This window comes from Rattus rattus, chromosome 6 (genome assembly GCF_011064425.1).
Source record: "Rattus rattus isolate New Zealand chromosome 6, Rrattus_CSIRO_v1, whole genome shotgun sequence".
Lineage (NCBI taxonomy): Eukaryota > Metazoa > Chordata > Mammalia > Rodentia > Muridae > Rattus > Rattus rattus.
The window spans coordinates 126886403-126896806 of NC_046159.1; the positions used below are offsets into that span (position 1 = coordinate 126886403).

At 38.7% G+C, this 10404-nt stretch overlaps 1 protein-coding gene across 1 annotated transcript; it reads left to right on the top strand.

Moving 5' to 3' along the window:
* The first annotated feature begins 214 nt into the window (after positions 1 to 214).
* On the top strand, positions 215 to 7216 carry Ndufa4 (NDUFA4 mitochondrial complex associated). Its single transcript, XM_032906938.1, has 4 exons — positions 215 to 372; positions 1449 to 1537; positions 2094 to 2154; positions 6920 to 7216. Exons 1-4 carry the CDS (start codon positions 331 to 333, stop codon positions 6974 to 6976), a joined length of 249 nt encoding a protein of 82 aa, XP_032762829.1. The 5' UTR covers positions 215 to 330; the 3' UTR covers positions 6977 to 7216.
* Positions 7217 to 10404: the final 3188 nt, after the last annotated feature.

Consider the following 10404-nt stretch of genomic DNA (forward strand, 5'->3'; position numbering starts at 1 on the left):
CCTGTCTCATCAGTCGAGACGCTCTGATTTCTGTGCAAAAAATAAACCTATCAAAAATATGCATCGTGGAGAACTAAAGGATGTTTAGCTTAACAATGGGAAGAAGTGCTGGTACCAGTTAGGGCGACCGCGCGAGGGCTGAACACCCATTCAGGCACCATAGAGGACAGCCGCATCCGGGCTTTCCTACTGCAGGCTGCCCTCCCAGCCAGGGGTCCTTCAGGTAGGAGGTCCTGGGTGACTTTGGACGTCCGCTTAGCCAGGTTGCAGAAGCGGTTTAGTGTGTGTCCTAATCTTCTCTCTCCGTGTAGCTAGGCCTGTGCCGCAAACATGCTCCGCCAGATCCTCGGGCAAGCCAAGAAACATCCCAGCGTAAGTTCACGATCTTTGCCAGAGTGGCCTCTTAGCTGTGGTTGCGCCTTCCCGTGTCCCCTATGGTGTCCCCTGGGGACATTCTCTTTTCTCTGTTTCTGAGGTTGGCCTAACCTGATTGCTCGAAGCCTCTACTGGGGGTGGGGAAGGGGTTGCCTGAAGCCGAAGGTGTCAGACATCAGGGAAAAAGGTAAACATTCTGAGTGTTGGAACACTGTGGCCACCGATCTCTCAGGTTACTTGGTCCCAAGAAGGGTGAGTGGTATATTGAGTGATTAGAATCCAAGAAAGACCAAGTTTGTTATGCTGCCTTTTTGAGGCTATTATATTCACCGGATCGCACCACCAACCTTCAGAAATACAAGGGGTCGTCATCATCTTGTAATCTTAACTTTGCTTGGAAAACATGACATTTCCAAAATGTGTTTAAGTTTTCTTGGCATGTCACTTTGGTTCAGATTAGTCCAATATAGTAGGATGCTGTGTACCTAAAAACTCCCTTTGACAGGCCTTAAACCTTGCCTTCAGCCTGGTTTACTAAACACTTAGCAAAATTAACAGCAGTCAGTTTTCCGAGTTCATTCCTAAAACCAGTGCTTTTAATAAACATTTCTGTCAGCTAATTACACTTTTATGTCACAGAGGTTATGTTCACAGAACTTTTCAGGGCCACTTTTCAGTAGTTTTCAAAGGGCCCCCCCTCCTTCCAGCCTTCTGGGAAAGTATTTCCCATTACTTCCAGGGAAGCACTGAAATTTAATGGGAGTGTTGTTCGAAGTGTTACAGAGGTGAATGTACTTGATAGGATTGTTTGTCGATGTAATTTACTCCATGGATCCACGTAAGGAAGTTGGACTCTTAAGCCAAAACCATCCTAGCATCTTTTTACAAAGACTGTGCCTTTAGAATACAGTTGAAAGAAACACTGCTTCATGAGTTCAGCCTTTATTCCATTGTAGGACGTTAGTGAAATAGCAGATTTGGAGGTTTCCGTGGAGGAAGAAAGCAGTATGTCCTTATTTGGACAAGATCAAGGAATGTGATGATGGCTACTCTGCTTGTCTATTTGTTTCTAGTTGATCCCCCTCTTCGTATTTATTGGAGCAGGGGGTACTGGAGCAGCACTGTATGTGATGCGCTTGGCATTGTTCAATCCAGATGTCAGGTGAGTGTAAGGCTTAATACTTGGACGGTTAAGAGTCTGGGCTGGGGACCACGGTCACGGGAGAGGTAATGGAGTAGAAACAACTACAGCTTTTACCTATCAAGTCAGCCCAGGGCTTCTTCTGCTGCTGACATTCGCTTTGCTGGCTTCCTGAGCTTCATCTCCCCAAGTTCTAGATTCCTGTTGGTAGAGTAGAATTGCTAATACCAACTCTTACATTTTGAAGGTTGGATAGTAATTGGGTTTTTTGGTTTGTTTGCTTGCTTGCTTTTGTTATTGCTGTTGCTTTGAGACAGCCTCACAATGTACATCTGGCTTTGCTGGAACTCACTCTGTAAATCAGGTTGGCCTTGCTAGTGCTGGAATTAAAGGCGTGCACTACCATGCCTGGCAACCATTGTGTTTTATGAAATACTTAACTGTGATTACTGTTGTTGTATGTAAATGTAACCTAAGTGAAACCTCAAAAAAACTAGCTTCTAAGAAAGCATTTTTAACACACTATTGTAAGCAGTGTTTTATTCCTGTAATTATTATAATGTTTTATCCATTTTAGCTGGGACAGGAAGAATAACCCAGAGCCTTGGAACAAACTGGGTCCCAATGAACAATATAAGGTAAGGTAGAAAACTGCTAAAAATTGCTGGAAAGTGTATTGTAATGGACGTGGCTTTGTGGTAGTTTTCTTGAAATGGGGTATGCAGGTAAAATCCCATTATCATTGTAATGAACTTTGAAAAGCCCCGCCCCTTGACTTAGCCGGGACTGATGGTTTGCCTTTCATAAAGGTTCAGATGCTGCTGCTGTTGACGTATGGGCGACCCTGGTCTCCCAGGTGATTTGCTCAGCTGCTGCTTCTTGGTATGATTCAAACATTTTAGGTGAAGATTAGTAGGAAGAAATGAAAGTCAGTTGAAGTTAAATTTTGCCATGAGCCTCGTAGATAAACTTGAACATCTTCCCAGAGGAGTGTTCTCTGTAGCTATTTTTTGAAAGAACATGTTCATTCACCGAAGAGTATTGATTTCACAAATAAAGCCTTTCTTATGTGTAATGTTTTCACATGGTAGACCCTCACATGTATTCGAGTATATGTCGTGCAGTTTATCTATTTAAAGTGTCCCCAGTTACATCTGACTGTTTCTGAACACCCAGTAGTTTGCCTTAGCACTCAGGGAGAGACACAGTGAGCCTTCTCTGACTGACACCTGGGGAAAGTCTCTGGTAGAGATAGGTGCCCTGTAGTACTGTTCATAGCAACTTTTAAGAATTTATTCTCTATTTGCTTAAAGCTTTGTGCTTAACCCAACTATAATTTGGCTTTTAAGTATTTAAGCTGCTGTCTTCTAAAGATACAACTGGAAATTTACTAGTCACACCTAAACAGGCTGTCTGATATGTATTTTTAACAATATGCTCAAGAAACAGTAAGCAGGTATTCTCCTTTGTAATTTTGTCGTAGAATTTTATGTAGCGGTTATTTGGGGAAGGGGTGTGTCTGCATCTAAGAAATGTTTTTAAAAAAGGAGAAAAAAAAACTAGAATTTGGATGTTTGGCCAAAAACATATTGGAGTAGTATATAAATGGTTTTCAGGAAATGTACCAGATAGTTAGAATAGTTATACCCGTTATGCCTTGGAAAATGATGGCACAGGGTGATGTGAGGCCATGTGAACTGGAGGTGGGATGTTCTTGCATTAAAACCCTATTTTAGAGCTGGCTGGAGATGGCAGCACACACCTTTAAGCCCATCACTCGGGAGGCAGAGGCAGGCAGATCTCTGAATTCTAAGCCAACCTGGTCTACACAAAGATATCCTGTCTCAGACCCAAATGTTTGCTGCATAGCCTGACCCTTGAGTGCCTGTAGCTACTAACAGGCAGACATTGAAGAAAAAGTTGCCATATTGAAGTACAAATGAAGAGAACTAAATCTAGATGTTTGAAAGCCTGGAATGATTGAAGTCTACTTATTTTTGCTTCTATGCCCAAGCAGTAAGGTAAACTAGGTGTTATTGTTAATTTTTCTGTGACGTAAGAGAATTTTTTGAGGACAGGGTTTATGTACCCTTGGATGTCTAAGAACTCATTCTGTAGACCAGGCTGGCCTTGAACTCAGAGGTCTGCCTGTCCCTTAATCCCAAATGCTGGATCTAAAGACTCCTGCCTTCACCTAAAAGAATTAAAGGGAATTTTCCTTATCCTGCCCATAGACATCAGATTTAGCCTTGTCCTTTCTACGACAGACGTGAGGTGAAAAGATGATGTTTACCACTCTCGAACTATTTTGGTTTTTGATTCATTCTTTCCATTTCTCTTGAGAACAAAAGTGATATATAAGGGCTTCTCATCAGACTTAAGATTAGAAAGAAGTAAATGTGGAGTACTTAATCTAAAAACAACAACATAAATAAAAATGAAAGGTGATAAGGCAATAAGATTTGAGGTTGATAAAAAAAGTCTCATAGATAGGGAAGTTTAGGCAACAGAAGTTTGTCAGATTTGTGGAGCTGGGACATAGAGGATCTATGCTTTTACAGGAGGAAAAGAGGTAGACTATCTGTCTTTGTTTTTTTCTTTTATAAAGAAAACATTCTAGTTGTGATTGACTGTGCCCTCACAACCTAATTATGTTCCAAATGCTCAGTTAATCCCATTGGGGGCTAAAATTTGAACAGACATTTCAAGAAGACATGAATATTCAGTTCATAAAGGAGGTTATTGTTTCCCCAAAGCAAAAGTGAATATAACAACAGGAGATTAGGCAAAGATGGGATTTAAGGATTAGGGGTCTGGAGATGAAAGAAATGAAAGAAATGCTCAGAAACCTGGATCAGATATATCCATCTAGGATGCTTTCGAGGTAACCACTGTTAAGAAAAACAGCAAACAGCAGAGGTGTGGACATGAAAAAATAAAGGAAACTTCAAAATTACTTGCATAGAGAAATTTAAGTGCACAGCCATACATCAAAAGCCTATTAGTTTTTGCGGGGGTGGGGGGACACTCTGTTAAGGCAAGATCCTCTACATAGCCCTGGCTGTCCGCTGGAACTTAGTGTGTTGGCCAGGTAGACCTTTACAGATACCTGCCTGCCTCTTTGCCTTGCCTCCAAAGTGCCAGGATTAAAGGCATGCACCATCACGTCTGGCAAAACAGTTGGTTTAAGGAAGTAGCTGTGGCTGTCTTGGAACTTGATATATACTTTAGGCTTGAATTCACAGAGATCTACCTACCTCAGGAATGCTGGGTTTAAAGGTATACACTACCAGCATCACCACACCTGACTGTAGCTTTGTTTTTAAAGATTTTTATTATTTGAATACACATATATTGATGTACCTAAGTGTGGGTATCTACTGAAACTGTGGGTGTCAGAGTCTGTGAGCTGAAGTTACCGAGGTAATTGTGAACCACCCCACATAGGTGTTGGGAACTGAACTGTGGATGATCCTTTAAAAGCCATCTCCAGCCTTTTAAGTTTAGTCAGCTTTAAGTAACTTGTACTTTGATATTCAGTTGGATTTTTATAAAGCAGCGAGGATTGTGAAGGAAATGTAAAGGAATGTGGTGATTAAGATAAACAGATAAGCTATTTTCTGTTGACATCCACTAGATGTTTATTTTCTTCATGATATATATTATACCTGCATATAATCTGTGAATTAGAGACTACTATTCTGTCATCTAAGTAAACTGATACTTAGGACACAGCAAAGATTATTGATGGTTTACTTAAGATGTCCTGTCCCACAAAACCCTAGGTCTGTGTGTATGTACCTAACAAAGACATGGCAATATGCTTTCAAATTTCGAGATTTTCCTTTTTTAAAAATCAAGTAAGGGGAAGGTACCAACCTAGCACATACAAAAGCCTATGTTCAGTCCCCGGTTCCTTTAAAACTGAGTGTAGTGTCTTTCAGTCTGGTGCTTGGGAGGAGGAGATAGAAAACCTCAACTCTTAAGATCATCCTCAGACGTACCACTGAGGCCACCTTAGGCTGTGTGAGAAGTGTGTGTTTGAAGCAAAAGGGGTTTGAAGAAATGTTTGGAAACAGATTTTTGTGAGCCACTTGTTTGTATATTTTGTTTACTTACATTGGGAAGGAATGAATGTAGGCCCTCACATAGGTTAAGCTACTCTTGCTGTGCCTTTGAACTTTGACAACAGCTCTGAAGTTTTCTCTTAATACAAACTGTCTTAGTCACTCTTACATTGTTATGAGGAGACACCATGACCAAAGCACTTCATATAAAAGAGAACATCTAATTGGGGGCTTGCTTACAGTTTCAGAGCCTTAGTCCATTACATCTTAGCAAGGATGTTGTGGCATCGTTGCAGGCAAGTGTGATGCTGGAGACTATATATGGAGCTACAACCTGATCTTCAAGCAGAGAAAGAACTTGCCTGGTGGGGGCCTTTGAAACCTCAGAACTCACCTCTAGTGACTCACTTCCTCTAGCAAGGCCACACCTAATCCTTTAATCCTATCAGAAGTGTCTCCTTGGTAACTCAGCATTCAAATATATGACCCTATGGGGATCGTTCTTATTCAATACAACATACAAACTCTGGAGAAAATGCATGATGACTTTTATAGATAAGTCATGTAATCACTAAGGAATTAAAACATTATCTTCTCAAAACATTATTTTTTTAGCACAAGAATGAGTAAAACTAAGATTATAATCTTTTTTCCAGTAGAAATTCCAGACCAGTTTCAAATATTTCATTTTTAAAAACTCACTAGTAGTTAGACATTGTTAGCATTATCACAGTAAAATTATTTCTAAAATGAATTTCAATTGACTAACAGGATATATTTCAAATTTTAAGGTGTATAAGTGACAGATTTCATAAAAGCTATCACCAAAACTGACTGTGGCAGAGCTCAGAATTCAGTCTCTGAGAAAAAGGCAGTTTACAGGTGAAGAGTTGCATGAGCCACAAAGCCTCCTTGTTTTACCAGCCTCCCTTCCTTTTGATTCAGGGTCTTAGACATCACACATGCAGTTCTTTAACCAAGGTGACAAGTCTGTATGCTTACATTCTGTTAGAGATTCCTGACTATAAATAATCAAGAACTAAAAAGTTAAAGCATGCATCCAAAGGAATTAACAATTTTTCGTTTTGCAATGGATTCCCTTAATTGGTCTAACTAGTAGAATATACTTAAGCTACAGATTGGATGCCTAGTTACCTCACCAAAACCATCTTGAAAGACTGCAATTTCACATCAAGTAATTTTTCGTGGATTAAGTTTACATCATTAAATATTCTTAAAATTTTTATTTCTAAAATGTTAATAAGAAAGTTGGGTCAACGAACTTCTGTGCCGTGTCTGTTCTTGGCAATCTAAAATGTAATTTTTCTTTTTTAAGTTCTACTCTGTGAACGTGGACTACAGCAAACTGAAAAAAGAAGGCCCAGACTTCTAAACTGTGAAGCTCACTGCGAAGCTGCTTACAATGAAGGTCTTTCAGAAGCCGTCCGCACAATTTTCCACTTCAGCAGGAACTATGTCTCCAAATGCATGAAATCATGTTGATTTTTTTTTTGAGTTTATTACACTGATGAATAAATCTCTGAAACTTGATATGTGTCACTATTTAATGCTGAAAATTCATATGGGATTTGATAGCTAGGATATAAGAAATAAAGTATCAGGATTTAAAGAATCTCTTGAATTTCTCTTTATACATTTGAAAGTGAGACCTATGCTGCTTTAATAAGGGTGTGTGTGTATGTATATATAGGCCCACACTTGGTAACTTCAAACTGGAAATTAAAGGGCTTCTGGGAAGAATATTCACGTCTTTGTCAAATGAACACAATAGAAAGCTCTGGATTTCTGTTACTAGCTAGAATTGAAATACAGATAACATTCTTTACCTTGACATGATCTCTATTATTTTCAGGGTTATCCATTGCACTGGTACTAGGATAAGACACTCTGAGTAGCCAAAGAATACTGAGAATTTTTATTGCCTTTGGCAGATGTTCAAAGGTTAAAAAGTAATCAATAACTTTAAAACGGGGTCTTTGAATTCTACTAAGTTGCAGAATAGTGAAGGGTTCTGTGAATTGTAGCTTGGCTATTATTGACAGCCAATATCCACATGTAACTGAATAAATACAGTATCTGTCTTTCTGGGTCTGGGTTACCTTCTCATTAGTTTTGAGTTGAACAAGGTTCAACTCAAGTTGAGCTTGAACAAGAAAGAGTCTCTGTTAGGATGAAGCATCCTCTGAGTATGTGCCCAAAGTATATATTGCTATATCCACAGGTATAGCTGAACCTTGACGTAGATCAGTTCCCATCTTTTTAAGGAACTACCACACTAATTTCATAGTGGATATACAAGTTTGCACTCCCATCAGCAATGTATTAGTGTTCCTCTTACTCCACATCCTCACCAGCATGAGCTGTCACTTGTTTTGCTAGGCCAGCCTTTATGAGTGATGAAAATAAAATCTCAAAGAAGTTTCTGATATTAAAAGAAACATTAACAATACAATTGTTACAAAAGTGTTTCTTAGCCATCTTGAGTTTCCTCTTTTGAGAATTCTGCTTAGGTCTGTTCTACATTTTTAATTGGATTATTTGTTTTCCTGATATAATTTCTTGAGTTCTTTATATAGTTTGCATATTAGTCCTCTTTGAAAGTCTGATAGAATTCTGCACTAAAACCATCTGATCCTGGATTTTTGGTTGGGAGGTCTTTCAATGACTATTCCATTTTCACTGGTAGTTAGTTGTTTGCTGTGTTTCCAGGCATGTGATCAATTTTTTAAAAAAGGTCCATGAGGTGCTGAGCAGAAGGTATATTCTTTTGTGTTTGGGTGAAATGTTCTGTTGGTCTCTGTTAGGTCCACTTGTTTTATCACATCTATTAGCTCCAGTATTCTTCTAGTTTTTGTCTGGATTACCTGTGTGCGGTGAGAGTGGTATATTTAAGTCTCCCTCTACAAGTGTGTAGCAGTCAATATATGATTTAAGCTGTAGTGGTGATTCTTTTACAAACTTGGTTGTCCCTGTGTTTGGGGCATAGGTATTAAGAATTGAAATGTCATCTTGGTGGGGTTTTTTTTTTTTTCTTTAATGAGGATGTAGTGTTCTCTATCCCTGTTAATCTGTATTTGTTTTGTCAGATATTAAAATGCCTACATCAGCTTGTTAATTATGTTCATTTGTTTGGAATATTTTTCCAATCCTTTATTCTGAGGAATGTCTATCCTTGATACCAGGGTGTTTCATGGATTAAGCAGAAGGGTAGATGCTGTTTTTGCATCCATTCTGTCAGTCTGTGTCTTATTACTGGGGAATTGAGACTGTTCATGTTGAGAGAGGTGAATGACCAATCAGTGGTGATCCTCGTGATGGTGGTGGTGACCTCTTTGTCTGATTATCTTACTTGATTTTGCTGTTGTGGGCTTGTTATTGTATCCTTGGATGAAGTTGACCACTTTAGGTTGGAGTTTATTTTCTAGTACCTTCTGTAGGGCTGGATTTTTAGATATTGCTTAAGTTTGGTTTTATCATGAAATATTGTTATTTTCTCCATCTGTGGTAAATGAAAGTTTTGCTCAGTATAGTAGTCTGTGCTGGTACTTGTGTTCTGGTAGTGTTTGTAGAACATCTGTCCAGGCCCTTCTAGCTTTTAGGGTTTCCATGGAGAAGTCAGGTATAATTCTAATAGGCCTGCCTTTATATTTTACTTGTTTGTTTTTTTGTTTGTTTTTTTTTACAGATTTTAATATTCATTCTTTGTTCTGTACATTTAGTGTTTTGAAATTATCTCCTGAGGGGATTTTTTTTCTTGTCCAGTCTTTTTGGTGTTTTATATGCTCATTGTATCTTAATAGGCATTTCTCTTTTAGGTTATGGAAATTTCGTTGAAAATAACTTCAGGACCTTTGACCTATGTTTCTTCTTTCTTATTTGCTAGTACTCTTAGATTTGATATTTTCCATAGTATTCAAGGTTTCTCAGTGTTTTGTTTTAGATGTAACATTTTCTTTGACCAATGCATCCATATCTTCTATTGTGTCTTTAATGCCTGATAGTCTCTCTTCCATTCCTGGTATTGGTGAGGCTTGCCTCTGAGGTTCCTGTTCAAGTTTCTAAAGGCATAAAATTGTGTCAAGCAATGTGACCTTAGTTATATATAATGATGTAACTGAAACCCATTAAACAGGTCCACGAATTAATGCTCACTGATTTTTAATTACCTTTGCTGACATGGTGATTCATGAACTAGTGCATTTGTATTTGATGTCTTTGAAAATTTGCAGTATCCAGACCATACATACACAACTAAAATTTACTAAATCACAATAATTTGAAGTTTAGTAACTTGCAGTTTTAATTCTTAATTCTACAAAAATATTTATGTTTCCACCATTGGTGGTCTCCATCTTTCTAAATTCAGTCGCTTACTAATTTACACTTTGGCAAAACACTAGTTGACGTGGTTCTGCCTTGAGCACTTTCTTCCCTTGGTCACTACAGCACTGCATTGTTGTCATTCTATAATACTGCCTTCAGCTCCATCTCTGCCCCCTTCATCTCACTGCCCTAGAAGTGCAGTGTCCCACTGAAGGACAAACTTTGGTCCTTTTCATTATGAGCACTCATGTCTTTAAATACCATGTGTTGGAGACCAAAGTACTTGATGAGGTAGGGAGGTCTTCTCATTCATTATGTGCATTGTCCCTAGAGCATAGACTATCTGATGCGTGTTAGCTGCAACATGTTTGCTTCTAAGCTTGGAGCCTCTTCAGTTTCCATATCCTAAAATACGCTACACTCAAAACCTGCAGGGCTAGCAATTTTTATAAATGCTACCTAGTTAGAAATCAGGTC